We start from the raw sequence: 15230 nt of genomic DNA on the forward strand, positions 1-15230 counted from the left end.
AATTAGAACAAACAAAACAAAGCGATTGTTTTAGTGCAAAGTGATCAGAGTGGTCATAGTGTTGCTAAGCTGTAGTGGTGATTAGGGTTTTGCCAGTTGGTTTGAGAACCGAATGGTTGAAGGAAAGTAGCTGTTCTTGAGCCCAGTGGTATGGGACTTCAGGCTTCTGTACCTCATGCCCGATGGTAGCTGCGAAAAGATGGTATGGCCCAGATGGTAGGGATCTTTAATGATGGATGTTGCCTTCTTGAGGTAGCACCTCCTGTAGATCCCACCGATGGTGAGGAGGGATGTGCCCATGATGTATCGGGCTGAGTCCACGACTCTCTGCAGCTTCTTATGTTCCTGCACATTCGAATTGCCGTACCAGACCATGATGCAACCAGTCAGGATACCTTCAAAAGTACATCTTTAGAAGTTTGTTACAGTGTTCAGTGACAGGCCGAACCTCCTTAACATCCTAAGAAAGTAAAGGCACTGGCACGCTTTCCTTATGATTGCATCTATGTGCTGGGCCCAGGGTAGGTCATCTGATATGTTAACGCTAAGGAATTTAAAGCTGCTGACTCTCTCCACCGCCGATCCCTCAATGTAGCCTGGTGCATGTTCACCCTCCGTCCCCTTCCTGAAGTCAACAATCAGCTCTTTCAATCAGCGCTGCCGATGTTGAGCGAGAGGTTGTTGTTGTGGCACCACTCAACCAAGTGTCCTACCTCACTCTGGTAGGCTGACCCATCGCCACCTGTGATTCATCCAACAACAGTGATGTCATTGACGAATTTGAAGATGGCATTGGAGCTGTGCCTAGCCACACAATCATGTGTCTATGGAGAGTAGAGCAGAGGGGAATAGTGTCATCGTTGAAAGACAGTCACCCAGAAATCCATTTGGGAAATCAGAACTAACTCCCCTATCTCAAGTGTGGTTAGATCATGGGACTCACTATCATAGGGAGTGGCTCATTTGTAAAGTATAGATAGACTTATAGGGAGGCTGAGATTTAAGTGTGGAGACTGCGAGCAGCTTGAATGCAGCACACACTTCAGCATGGATTGGCCCAGCCGAATAGCTGTTCCTATTTCCTATGTGAATGTGGGATTATTTTATGACCGAATGGCTCTCGACTACTTACCATCCAGACAGCTGGTACCAAGCTCTCATTGGCCAAAGCGCTAACGGCGCCGCCCGACAGGTCAGCCAACCGGTCAACTCTGATTGGTCATAAAGATTCCGGAATAGGGAAATGTCGATTGGCTGCACTGAAGCTACCTCAGGTGCAGACATGCTGATTGGCTACAAGATCCGGCGTCGGTCCCTTATTCGACAGCGACGTTGCTGATTGGCTAGTCCGGCGCGCTCGGCGAGTGGCGGAGGTTGAAGATGGCGAGTGCGGGGCTCAGCTGCTCTCCGAATGTCAGGGCGTCCATGGCGACCGAGGATCCGGCTTTCGCCCCTCTCGAAGGCGGTCGGCAGGAGGAAGGCGAGCTCGCCGTGCCCCGCTGGGGCCCTCAGCATCCCGGGGCTAAAGAGCTGGCGCAGTTGTACTCTCCCAGTGAGTGAGTGAGCGAGCGACAGGAGATGGGGCGGCGGCGGCTCCCCGGCTCGGAGCCCCAGCCCAGGCCGGGCGGCATCCGGTCGCTGACTCGCTGCTGGGCCCGTGATGGCAGGGAGCCGGACGCGGCTGGGAATTGGTGGGAGGGTGGAGGCCGTCTGATGCGAGGAGAGACCAGTCAGGACGGAGAGCTGTTGGAAGGGGGGGGGGGGGGCGTCCTACGTGACTAAGGCGACGATTGGGGGTGGGGTGTCTCCCAGGCAGTAGGGTGGGTGGTCGGTCGGTCAGGGATGGAGATCATTATACAGTGGAGGATAGCCTCCTCCGAAATAGAGAGGCGGAAGCAATGTTGGGGGGACGAGGGACGCCTGTAAGTGGATGGGGAATAGGGGATGTGGGGTGGTTAAGGGAGGAGGAAACTATCCCTGGCGGTGGGGGAAGTTGTGGGCATGGGGGGGTTGGTATGGAGGATTTGAGGATAAAAGGGATTCTCCTTTGATAGGAACAGATGTTGGCGGTAGAAAGAAACTCTTCCAATAGACAAGTAAACATTATACTAGGCTTAGCGAACAACTTAAGTAGGAGTAATGGAGAGTTAAATGTGACCTTTTTGAACATGTCTGAGAACAATTGAACATATCTGAGATGCAGTAAAAGGGAGGGGAATAGGGTGGAAGACAGGGTAAATTAACAAAGTGTTGATGGTGTAAATCCCCAAAGGATAGTAATGTGAGAATTAAAGAAGCAAATAATGATGCTGAATGAGTTGCAAATTGGAACAGCAGACTGTTGAACACAGTGAGTTTGGCGTCTGGAAGTGGGGAACTCTTCCTCATGCTTGCATCGGAATGGGAATGATACTGTGGGTGAAGGATTAGATTATCAAATGACTGACAAAGAACTGCTTATGAATAGAAAGGTAGTGTTCCTTAAGCACACAATGCAGTTTCCTCTACAACAGGAAGCTGTGAATGTTGTGTACTGCATAGTTACTGGGATCACTGCTGTGCAGGCAATCTGGCATGAATCACTCAGTCTGGTGTGGAGAGGCTCTCTGAGGGCGGGTTGTTGGGCAAGCAGTGTGGCCCTTGGCACTGAGATGTAGGGCTTGGAACTCCACCTTGGTTAGCATCACCAGTGTAGGTAGTTACTAGGGACTGGCAACTTCTACTGTGTCAACAGATGGCTTGGATCCTACAGTGTTACTATTGCTGAACTTCTTACCATAGAGAAATCTCTGGACTAGGAGAGCTGTACAAGGAAAGAGAAAGCAGGATCCATCATATCCAACAGGAGATGAAAGACTATAGCATATGGGCATACTTTATACACATAAACAAGCAGTCCCAAACAATGGCACAGACCTGAGCACCATACCATTTGCCCTATCCCTCGCAGGCAGCCTCTCCACACCAAGCCTTCAGGTGATTATGTTGGGGAGTACCAGCAGAGTGCAGGGATTCGTGTGAGGTTCCTGGCACAGCACTGAGCAACTCAAGATAATGTCTCTTTCAGTAGATGGGTGTACTTGGTGTGTTTGGACTGGAGGATTAAGGATGCTGTAACTAATCAGTGCCTGCAAAGTACCAGTGTATCAATTAGAAGATTTCTTGAGGCTTCCCTCAAAGGCAAGGAATTAGTCCTTACAAGGGAAGACAAGAAGACTAGATTTGGAACACTTCATGTTGAGGGGTAGGAATTTTAGCTTATGGTGGCAGAATATGTCATATCGTATTTATTGCAGATGAGCCAGATTTTTATTTTAGTGTTTTGAGTCTATTCTCTTGTGTTCAATAAATGTAAGGTCATTAAAGTAAATGATTTTAATCTGGGATTTTACTTCTGTTTTGGGAATTGTTCCATTTTCTGTTTTTCTTTTGCTTGTGCATTATGAAATAATGATTGTAGTTGTAAAGCTAATGAAGCGAGGTAAGCTTTATCTGTTATGACTAAATTAATTTTCATGATTGTGGGGGTGGGTGAGGAAATGACCAATAGTCAGGCCTTTCATTAATCTACTGTCTGTGCCATTATTTAACTTTAGCCTAATCTAATTTGAACATTCTTGCTGACAAAATTAATTATCATTTTTAACCCATCTGATTTCCTGCTCCTACTGTTAATTTTAGTTGGAAGCAGTTTTAATTTGTTCTCAGCCTTTAAATCAATGTAACCTCTAGATTTTAAGGTTGATTACCACAGTCTTTGATTATGAAATTGTTAAAGTAGATATGTGCTTATTGCCCAACTTCAGAATAGAGATGGAGATTGTCTTTCAGAAGCAGAGCTATAGTGGTATGTAAAATGAGTCCATTTTAAATGTATCTTGACCAATAAATGATGCAGAATTGCCATTGCTGATTTTGAATTTAAACTGTTTGCTAATGACCTGCAAAATTAATTCTGATGAATTTTGTTAATATGTAGTTATTTTCTACATGAATTGTGGCTGTTTTATTGTTCAAGGAAATGTGACAAGGCTTTGAGCTGAATGAATCTTGAAAACAAGCTTTGAGCAGCTTGCACAAAACGAGTTTGCCTTATTTAACATCTGAAATGACTTCAGAACTTTTTTAAACAGTATGTTTTAATAAGATTGATGCAGTCAATTTACACAGCAAAGAAAATGGTAATCAGCTTAATGTAGGTTTTGGAATTTCTTGCTAGATTACAGATGAGATCTTCCTTGAATTTCATTAGTATCTGAAATCATTTTCTGCCCACCTAAAAGATATTTTGAATTTTAAACATTTAACAGTCCTTTCCTATAAATTGTGAAGATTTTCTAGTTTCTGACTTGTATTAAAATTTGTCACACTCCATCATCAGCCATTTGGACATAAATCTTTCCCATAATCGTCTCCATTTTGCTGCTTCTACCTTAATCTTGTTTAAAAAATTTTAAAGAACGGACCTTTCAATGGCCAATCTAATATTTTCTTTGGCTTTGTTTCAATTTGTCTAATAAGACAGGTAATCAAATTGAATTGCTTGTTTTAATTGAGATGCAAGGCAAACAAAATCACTGAGTGATTGAGGTTCAAGCAGAAGTCGATTGGGAGAGCCTGTTTGAAGGGAAGGGAATGAATAGCAAGTGGGAGGTTTCTAAGACTGTGATATCAAGGGTCCAGGAGCAGCATGTTCCTGTTGGGGTGAAGTGTAAATCTGGCAAGTTTAGGGAACTTTGGCTGTTGAGGGATATTGAGCCTCTGGTAAAGAAAAAGGAAGCATACATTGGGTTTAGGAGGTCAGGGGTGAGTGAATCCCTTGATGACTATAAAAAAGATTAAGAATACTCTTGAGGGAAATTAGGAGGGCAAGGAGGGTATGAGATGGATCTGGCAAGTAAGATTTAGGAAAATCCCAAAAGGTTCTGTAGCTATATAAAGAGTAAAAGGGTGGTTAGGGAGAGTAGGTCCCCTTGGGGATCAGCAGGGCCATCTATCCCTTGAGCTGCAGGAGATGGGTGGGATTTTCAACAAATATTTCTCCTCTGTTTACTGAGGAGAAAAGTCATGGTTGATCAAGAGATGAGGGAAAACTAGTGGAGATGTTTTGGAGGAAATTCATTACCAGGGAGGAGGTATTTGGAGGCTTGCAGGGCATTAAGCTGAATAAATCACCAGGGCCTGACCAACTTCATCCTTGGACTTTGTAGGAGGCTGGGGAAGAAATTGCAGAGGCCCTTGTGGAGGTATTTGCATTGTTGTTAGCCACTGGTGAAGTTCCCAAAGACTGGAAGGTGGCTAATGTTACCTTTCTTAAAGAACAAAACAACATGGACAAGCCAGGGAACTGTAGGCCAGTAAGCCTGATGTCAGTAGTGGGGAAGTTACTGAGGGACAGGATCTGCCAGCATTTGGACAAAGTTGATCAGGAGTCAGCATGGCTTTGTGCATGGAAAGTTGTGCTTGACAAATCTCTTGAAGAGGTAACCAAAATGGTAGATGAGGGTAGGGCAGTGGATGTTGGCAAGGCCTTCAACAAGGTCCCGCATGGTAAGCTGGTCTGGGAGGTTAAGTCCCATGGAATCCAGGTAGAGCTAGTTAAGTGGATTCAAAATTGGCTCGGAGGTAGGAAGCAGAGGGTGGTTGAAGGTTGTTTTTCAGAATGGAGGCTGGTGGCAAATGGTGTGCCACAGAGGTAGGTGTTGGGACCCTTGTTATTTATTATTTATATAAATGATTTAGATGTGAATACACAAGGCTTGGTCTGTAAGTTTGCAGACGACATGAAATTAGGAGGTATCTTTGATACTGAAGAAGGTTATTGTAGATTACAGGGGATCTTGATCAGTTAGGGAAGTGGCCTGAGTGGTGGCAAATGGATTTCAATACAGATGAGGTGATGCATTTTAAAGTCAAACCAGCATAGGACTTGTATTATGAATGGTAGGGCACTAGGGAGTGTAATGGAACAGAGGGACCTAGGATTATAAGTGCATAGTTCATTGCAAGTGGCATCACAGGTAGATGGGGTAGTGAAAAAGGCATTTAGCACACTGGCCTTCATCAGTCAAGGCTTTGAGTATAGAAGTTGGCATATTGGTGAGCCTGCACTTGGAGTACTTTGTATGGTTTTGGTCGCCCTGTTTATGAAAGAATGCAGAAAAGATTTACAATGATCATGCCAGGACTAGAGAGTTTTGAGTTATAGGGAGAGGTTGGCCAGGCTAGGTCTTTATTCCTTGGAACGTAGGAAACTGAGGGCTGACCTTATAGAAATGTTTAGAAATATGGGAAGCATAGATAAGGTAGATGGTAACAGTCTTTTCCTCAGGGTAGGGGAGTCCAAAGCTAGGGGGCATAGATTTAGGGTGAGAGGGGAAAGATCTTTGCACAGAGGGTGGTGAGTATATGGAAATGAGCTGCCAGAGGAAGTGGTTGAGGCAGGTACAATAGTATCATTTAAGAAGCACTTGGATAGGTACATGGAGGGGTGTGGCTTGGAGGGATATGGGCTGAATGCAGGAAGTTGGGACTAGCTGGGTGGGTGTCATGGTCAGCATGAACTCGTTGGGCCGAAGGGCCTGTATCTGTGCTGTATTGCTCTAAACTCTGACTGATTCAGATTGTGTATCAAGACAAATGGAATATTAAAGTAATAGATCCCCAGGAATGGTAGAAGGTGCAAAATTGGTCCTTCTGTTAAGAAAGTAAATGCTACAAAACACTGACTCAACTCTTTAAATATCTGGAGAATTCTGCACATTGTGGTTGTCAATTTTAGATTACTACTCATTACAGAGCAGTATTTTGGGATTGAATTATAAACTTTCTGCATGGATGCATCCTGCAAGTTGATCCTGAAATGTGGTATTGGTTTATTATTGTCACTTGTACTGAGGTACAGTGGAAAAACTTGTTTTACACACGGTCAATTCATTACACAGTGCAGTTACATCAAGTTGGTACTGAGTGCATTGATGTAGTACAGGTTTAAAAAAAACAATAACAGTACAGAGTAAAGTGTCACAGCTACAGAAAGTGCAGTGCAATAAGGTGCAAGGTAACAACAAGGTAGATCATAGGTCATAGTCCATCTCATTGTATAAGGAAACTGTTTAATAGTCTTATCACTGTGGGGTAGAGGCTGTACTTAAGTCTGGTGGTACGTGCCCTCAGGCTCCTGTATCTTCTACCTGATGGAAGAAGAGAGAATGTCCCAGCATTCTCTGGTTGATGACTGCTGTGGTCTTGGTGGGCCAGAGGGCCTGTTTCCAGGCTGTATCTCTGATTAAAAAATCAAAGATCTTCTAACCGTCATTTGTGCATATTGGCAGATATATTTAAGAACTTGCCATTAGGGAAGCTTTTCAAGTTTTATTACACTTCCTGTTTCCTTGCCCTTTATGATGTGGAGATCAGAGCTAAGCATACTTCCATATGATTTGTATAAGTTTCGCATCTATTATGCTGAAATGAATCATGATGGTTTCATGGCATCGCTACTTCTCATTGAAATCCTTTATCCCAATCAGGCATTTATTATCTAACATGGCTTCCTTGTCCCTCCTACCCATGTGTATCACTTCACATTTAATTTGTGTTGAAATTGATATGCTGTTCAAATACCTAATGTTTCCTTGTACGTTGTCATTTTCATCAGTGCTATCTGTAGCTAGTGCTTGAATTTTCCAGTTTTAACTGATTTATGATCAAATGCCCTGATGATGACTCAGTTTTTCTTAAATTCATTTTTACACTGCTACAAAATATATCAAGGTTTTATTTCCAACCAGTCATTTTTGCTTTAAGAATGTGGCTTTCAAAATATGTATATTGTGCATAAAATACTGACTATGTTGTTTGTCTGTAAAAACCTAATACTATTTTGGTGACTTGTCTAGATTCCCTTGGTGGAAAGGGAAGCCCCAAATAGAGAAAATGCAGTTGGCGATGAACTACTATGTCATTACAGTTTTAGTTGCAATTTATTTTGGAAACTTGCACTGGATTAAAAATGTTATTTGCTAGAAATATTTTTTTAAAAAAAGTCAAAAGTACCTATAAACCAGGAATTTAAAGTTCTACCCCTAATAATGCCTTCAAATTTTGGTGTCTGAGTTTTGATATTTCAAGTTGTAAAAGTTCTTTGTCAGGTAACAGCATTTTAGTCAAATATAACAGGAATTAGAGTTGAACATGCATGCACTGATGTCCAAGGATTTCATATTTATATTTGTGGCTAGTATGAAGTTTTGTCCAAATAAAGTCTGTGCAGATTATTTGAGTCAGTGCTGTGAATATTGCTCTATGTAGTAATCGGTCAACATTTAGAGCACATAAAGACGGTGCAAATCCATGAAAGCCACTAACACATGACTGTGGTCTTGGGTTTCTTTGTGGCTTTCCTGAAATTTGCTGGAGCCTGGTGAGATGTAGTTGTTGGACTTCAAATTGGACAGTGTGGTCTGATTCTGTATTAACCACATTTGAGATAAATGGTCTATGCTCTAAATCTTGGAAAGAATCAAATGAAATGTTAATTTTGGTATGACTTAATCTCAAATCCTACGTGTAAAATGTTAAGTATTTTCCCTTTATCTAGAGTCCTTTTGAGGCAGTAGACAAGTTTCCCAAACTGGAATTGGGGGGGGGGGGGGGGTTAGGGGTGGCCCTAGTAGGTGGTAAATATTAAATGTAGAAGGGTGGGTGCAGTTCTAACTTGCGTAATATTTTTTTAATTACAATGAGGCATGATCTTAAGATGTGATTCGTATTAAAGAAGGATTTCTAATAAGTAATACTTTGCTCATTAAATATTTCTATTTTTTCCCTAAGTGAAACGATTCCAGGAATGGTTGTGTGTTATTTTAAACATTACTCTCATGAATTACAACTTGTATCATCTGGTCATAAACTTCAGTTGGGACCACATTCATCTGATTCTTATTGGAATTGGTAAGCAAAAGTTTTATTGGGTATAAACTTAGTTTGTAAACATTTAACAATGGAATTATGGTTCATGAAAATGCATCTAATTATTCTGTAAATGGAACTTCCCATCAAGATTGTTACAAAGACAATTGTTTCCATTATATTGTCTGCCTTCCACCTCAAGCAGTCATCCTTGTTACTGCTGTAGTTACACATTGATACTTGAGCTAACTGACTTGCTTAAACTTTGCCTTGGATCTGTGCAAACGATAGTGCCATGAGTCTGTTTTTTTACACAATTGTGTATGCAACTTGTTGCTCATTTTCATTATTGGCTACCTCAGTAAGTAGTAGTCATGTGAAATGAAGTTGGTGTCTGAGGAATTGGATTCATTTGTCTGTTAATACAGAACCTGGAACAAGCCCTTCGGCCCACAATATTGTACTGAGCTAATCAAGCTAGTAATTAAATGCCTAACTAAACTAATCCTTCTGCCTACACATTGTTCATATCCCTCCATTCTTTGTACATTCATGTGCCTCTCTAAGAGCCTATTAAACACTACCATATTTGCCTCCACTACCACCCCTGACACCTCTGGGGAGGGGTGGGGTAGAAAAACTTGCCCCCATTCATCACCTTTGAACTTGTCATATTACTGCAAAGGTAAATGGCTACGAATCTTGTCAGTTGTTGGTAGATGTGCTCTTTTATCTTGGCTGTGCTAGAAAATGTTGCTGAAGAGTGCTGTTTGGGTGGGATATGTGATGTACAACTTGGGATCCATGGCTTGTGTGTTTTGGTTTGCAAATCTATTTCAGGAGCTAATTTTCTTAAATTTGAACTGGTATAGGTAAAGACTTTAGCTTGTCAAATTGGCAAAAATAAAAGTCAATTTTAACACTGGTTAAGAGCAACAAATAAATACAAAAAAAAGTTTGTATTTGGATCCCACTCCTGAGAAGTGATTATAGTAATCTAATGACATTTCAGTGCAGTTCTTCTTCCTTTTTGGGCTAAGAGAAGATTTAAATGAGAAAATGTTAAACTGAGCAATGCTGGGTTAGAGCTATGGTAGCATAACTTGGTAAAGACGGGATGAGTATTGAGTCAGTGGGCAGTGTAGAATATGATGTAGATAGTGGAGTTCATCCTTATCTGAAGTATATGGAGGCTGCAGGATGAAAGGATGGCCTGCAGTTCATTGTGTCTGGGAGTAATGAAAGCATGGATGAGTGTTTAAGTTGGAGATGGAAGTGTCCAAATTGGGCTGTACATTGCCAATTATTTATGAATACATAATACTTTTGTGCTAACAAAAGTAATTTATGGCCCACATCTTCTGGTCAGAGCTGAGCCACCTTTGTTCACTGCTAAATTATATGCTACCAATACTTTGTGTGGATTCTCCCAATGAGAACATTCTTTCAAAGCCTTGCCAAGGTCCTGTGGGGTTGGAATGAAGAGCAGGGCAGAAATTACAGAACAAACCTCTTCTTCAAAACTTCCGAGCTGGCTGTCAAAACTCGCATTTGGAAATGTTCACTTTTTAACCTGTGACCCTGATTCATTGAGGGGCTGGAGTTGGTGGAGAAGTTGTAGGATATATTCTGGATGGCATAAATTATGGCTTTAGGCTCACTGACTTTTGCTGGATGAAATTGCAGCTCAGTAATGCTGTTGAAAGCCTCAAACCAAGGTGAGTAACGTAATTGAAGACTTGTAGATTAGAAATGTTAGAGTTTGGACTTGCTTGGATGTGAATTATTCTAAATATTTGCATAAAGCACTAAGCTATTTAAATTATCTGAAGCTTTACAAAAGTGGTCAGTACTCATCAGTGAAGTTGATTCAAATAATCACAGCAGTGTTCAAGGCTATAAAACTTAATGCAAAATTTCTCTTCCAACACAGATGGGAATTCTTTCTTAACTAAACAAGCTTACTCACCAGATAAGGTGACTATGGCACTAAGTATGACCCCACCAATCAATTATTAATAATGCTTGCTTACACAGTCCATCTCATCAGAGATGACTTGTTCTCTTAAAGTAACAGCTACAGCTTTTTTTCCTCCCCTGGTTAATGAACATTTACTTAACAGATCTTCACTACAAAGAAGGTTTTTACTTAATTTATTGCTTGATGAAGGTTTGGTTTTGGTGCAACAAAGAGTAGAGAACACAATGGGAGACCTCCAAATGCAGGTTCTTTTTTTAAATTTTTTTTAACATTTAACAGTCTTGATTGGATCAATGGAAAGGAATCTGCTAAATAAACTGGGGAAAATAAAACTCTTGAGCATCTGGCAATAATAGCAGTTTGATGAATGACTTGTAAGCTTCAGCTTGTCAAAACAAGTGTGGCTTTGCTTTTGATTTACGGCATCCTTGCTGAGAGGAGATTTTGACTTTCCAAACCATCCACAGCAGCTGGTATCTCCTTTGAGTTAAGGGTTTGCTGTACCTTTCACTTTACCTTTTTGCATAATGTAAGGTTCTTTAGGAACCTAACTCCATCAACAGGGGAGAGCAGTGCACATAAATATTTCTTTCTTTATGGAAAGACATGGGTACTTCCAAAAGTAATCGGGTAGCAATAGAGATGTGGCCTGGTTGAAAAATGACATTAAGAAAGAGACGAGTCCATTGCTGGAAGTCCCCAGACGACTTCAGGTGTGTGTATGCATACGGTTAAGTTTTTGCTATTTGAACAATGTGATTTGGTGACCAACAGTGTAAACTGTGGTGATGCTGTGCTGATTCCCTTCATCTCTAAGTCCAGAATGGTGGGATTCTGTCCCTCAGTTTCACCACTTTTAAATCCTCATTAATCATCCTTGAGCTATGTCACTTCAAAGGGTTAGTAACTTTGGAATATGCCTCTAAATTAAGTGCTATAGAAGTGAGTTAATAAAATGGAAATTGATTATTGTAGTAAGTAACTTAACATTCCCATGGCTATTCATTTTATTTAAAGGACATTTTTAAAATTGTTTGCCAAATGGTGTAAGTGTGTCATACCATGTGTAAGTTAAGAATTAAATCATTAAAGAGATTCGTTCTAATTGTAATTTTTTTAAACTAGTTGCAGGGATGGTTACTGCTGACTTTGCTTCAGGATTGGTCCACTGGGGAGCAGACACCTGGGGTTCTGTTGATCTTCCTATACTTGGCAAGGTATATAATAGGACTACATTCTTCAACCTTTTCCTCATTAATGAATATTCTAGTGTGCATCTCATGTTAATACACATGTATCACAAGTCGGGTTTGTCTGTAGCTTATGGACTTGCATACTTCAAACCAGTCAAATGTAATGTGTGGAGTGAGGGTATAGACTTATCTTCCAAATGTTTGTGGATATATTTACATTTTTTAACACGAGTTAACATTTTAGCTGGGCGTGCATCATTACTTTTAATGAGGGGAAAAGGCATAATCTTATGAAATAATATTTTAATTTTTTTATTTGGGGAAGGTTAAGTGAGTTGTGGCTTATTTTGTTGTGCTGTATTTGTTATAGCTCACAGGAAAGATTACATGTCTGTACATCTGTCATTGACTATGTGTCACTGCATATATTCAGAAGCTAGTTTTATTCAACTATTGATAATGGCATAATCAATCCAATGATTGCTGGACTGTCTTGGGCCTTTTATCCACTTCTATGAATTCTGGTTACATTTCTTTCCATTGACACTTATTGCAAGTGAGGGTTAAGTGGATAAGTAGAGCAGAAATTAGTAGAGCTGTCAGTAGGATCAAAATCAGGAGCTTGTGCCTGAATCATTCTTGTGGAAACAATGGCAAGTAGAAACTGTTATAAATAAACTCTTACCTTAAATATTGGGGAAGCTGAAATCTTTGTTTCTTAATCTACAAGATTTTTTTCTTGATTCTTTCCCAGCTATTCATTTAGGGTGAGCAAGATGGTTCTGCTGAAATTTCATTGATCTAAAATGTTAACTCCCCCTCCCCCCTGAATATTTCCACTATTTTCTTTATGGCACTGCTTGGTCAGCTTAGCTTCAGGTGCTGTGTTCTGTTTGTGGCTAAAAGAATATTCTCCTGTATCTGCAACTTTCTATCCAATTTCCTCTGCAATTTAAACCCTTAATGTTTCTCTTGCCTCAAAACTGAGTGTCCTTTGTCTTTTTTAGTCATTATTTTTAAATCTCAAGAATATGCATCTTCTCATCGCTGATGTCCTTACTGACCTTGAATGTCTTTTTCCTAACACACTAAATGCTTGTCTTTTGATGTCTTATTGTTGTATGCTCTCAATATTTAACCTAAAATCTTTTATTCCAACTTGTGCCCAAAGGTCCTCCACATCTGAGCTCTTGTGCATCTTGCCCTTGCACACTAATCAGTGTTAATTTCCAGCAAAGCTTTCAGCTGTTTGGGTCTCTTAAACTTGTCTGCCTTGTCAATCTGTCCGAATGCTCTTTTTGCTAGCTTTATCTCTTTTGTGTAATACATTTGTGGTCTTTTATTGTATTAAGGACACTAAATCTGTATGATGATGGTGTCAAATTCCAACTACTTGGTATTATGACAGTAGGTGTATTGTTTGCATTCCCCATCACCCCTTACCAAAAAAAAGTGCCCTGCAATGGTGTGGTCATTATTAGCTGGTTGCAATGAATTATTCCCACTGCAGACTACAAACTGGTATATCCACCAGTTGTTTCTATAATTGCAATCTATACTTTAGGCCCATTTTATGAAATCCTGATTTCTTCCACCTGTCTAAAGAGCAGCTGGTTGAACAAATGCCCTGCAGCTTTTATTCTCCCAGTCATCTTTGTAATTCACTGGAAATGGTAATTCTAGATCTTCAATTCCTGTATAGACAATGAGCTGGCTGTTGCTCAACTTGAAAATTGGTTCCGAAAGTTTCAAATTGTGTTGCTATCCAGAATCTTGATGTGCACAAATAGATTTTGAAAGCTATATTTTGCTGGCTATTGAATCACAATACTTGTCAATTTAATCTTTTGAGCAAAATTGATTAAGTGGCTAATTATTGCAAACATCCAGAACATGCCTTCTGCAGCTGTTCAAAAGCAGGATGCTATCCCACTTGGAGTGGATATTTTAAAAAAGTAAAAGTTAAATTAAAATGTTCGTTTTGTGTGAGGTATAGATATTAATCTGTGCAGCAGCTGCTTTAAAAAAAACTAAACAGTTCTCCAAATGAGAAAGCAAGGAAGGAGAATGATGTAATTGTGGGCTGTTGGATATGATCTCTTTAGGACTAGTTTCATTTTGACAATCATTAAATCATATTTATATTTTCTGTCAGCAGTGAAGGAACATGCTTGGGGTTCATTGTAGCCACCCAGGCATGCATTTTACTGGGCTTTTGAGCAACAACATGGAAGATCCAACTTGGTGCAGCAATGAATTGGAGGAGGATCTAACTCTGGCAAATTAGAACTGGGGATTCGTAGGCAAAAACTTTGTTGCAGTGGTGGCTTTAAGATAATTTGTATGGAGACTAGGTACAGTCTCCAAAGTTGTCCTTCTGAATGAGAAAGTAAGACAAGTGGTTAATGGAAGGACTTGTCCTTTATGAAACACTCAAGTACAATCAGCCAGTGCTCCAAGGATCAGAAGATTGTGTGTGATTGTATTGAATCATTTTAAGACTCTATGGAGACTTAGCAGGGTAAATGCTGTGAGCTATTTCTGTTGATTGAGGGAGTGGGGTCCAAGACTAGGATGCATACTCTTGGCATAGAGGGTTGGCTATTAAAGACATCTGGAGAAACTCATTCTGTAGGGATTGTGAATTTTTGAAATGCTTTATCCCAAGGACCTCTGAGTGCTAAGTCATTAAATATACTTAAAGGCTGAGATAGCTTTTGGCCTATAGTTGTTTTGAGGGTGACACATAACAGGGAGGAATGGAGTAAAAATCCTATTGAATGTCAGAGTGGTCTTGGGGGGCATATTGGACTAAACCTGCTTTTGTCAGTATATATACACAAGGGAAAAACAGGCTGAATTTTTTTTAAAATGAAAAATAAGAACACTGGTTCTATAGGTGTATCAGCAGTTTAAACAATGTGCACAACCTTTGGCTGTCAGACCACATCTGGCTAAATCTTTCAATGGCCCATCCCAATGTAGGGCTGCTGGGGAATTGTCACATTATCAAGAGAGATCACCTGTTCCTTCAACCCTATTCCCACTAACCATTGATCTGGCAACTTCTCTTCCTTGTCACTCTGATAGTAATGGCCTCTGCTTGGGTACTGTCCTCTTTTCCCCATCAAATCTGCATCACT

At 40.5% G+C, this 15230-nt stretch overlaps 1 protein-coding gene across 1 annotated transcript in view; it reads left to right on the top strand.

The window, feature by feature from the left end:
- The first annotated feature begins 1352 nt into the window (after positions 1-1352).
- The window catches only part of LOC127578752 (ubiquitin-conjugating enzyme E2 variant 1-like), a 68876-nt gene continuing 54998 nt past the window's right edge, over positions 1353-15230 (top strand). Inside the window, exons 1-3 of the mRNA XM_052031169.1 lie at positions 1353-1552; positions 8836-8955; positions 12020-12111. Of these exons, the coding sequence (XP_051887129.1) occupies positions 1381-1552; positions 8836-8955; positions 12020-12111 (384 nt within the window). The 5' untranslated portion in view covers positions 1353-1380. The remainder of the gene's footprint in view (positions 1553-8835; positions 8956-12019; positions 12112-15230) is intronic.

The sequence above is a fragment of the Pristis pectinata genome, chromosome 16 (genome assembly GCF_009764475.1).
Source record: "Pristis pectinata isolate sPriPec2 chromosome 16, sPriPec2.1.pri, whole genome shotgun sequence".
NCBI classification, from domain to species: domain Eukaryota; kingdom Metazoa; phylum Chordata; class Chondrichthyes; order Rhinopristiformes; family Pristidae; genus Pristis; species Pristis pectinata.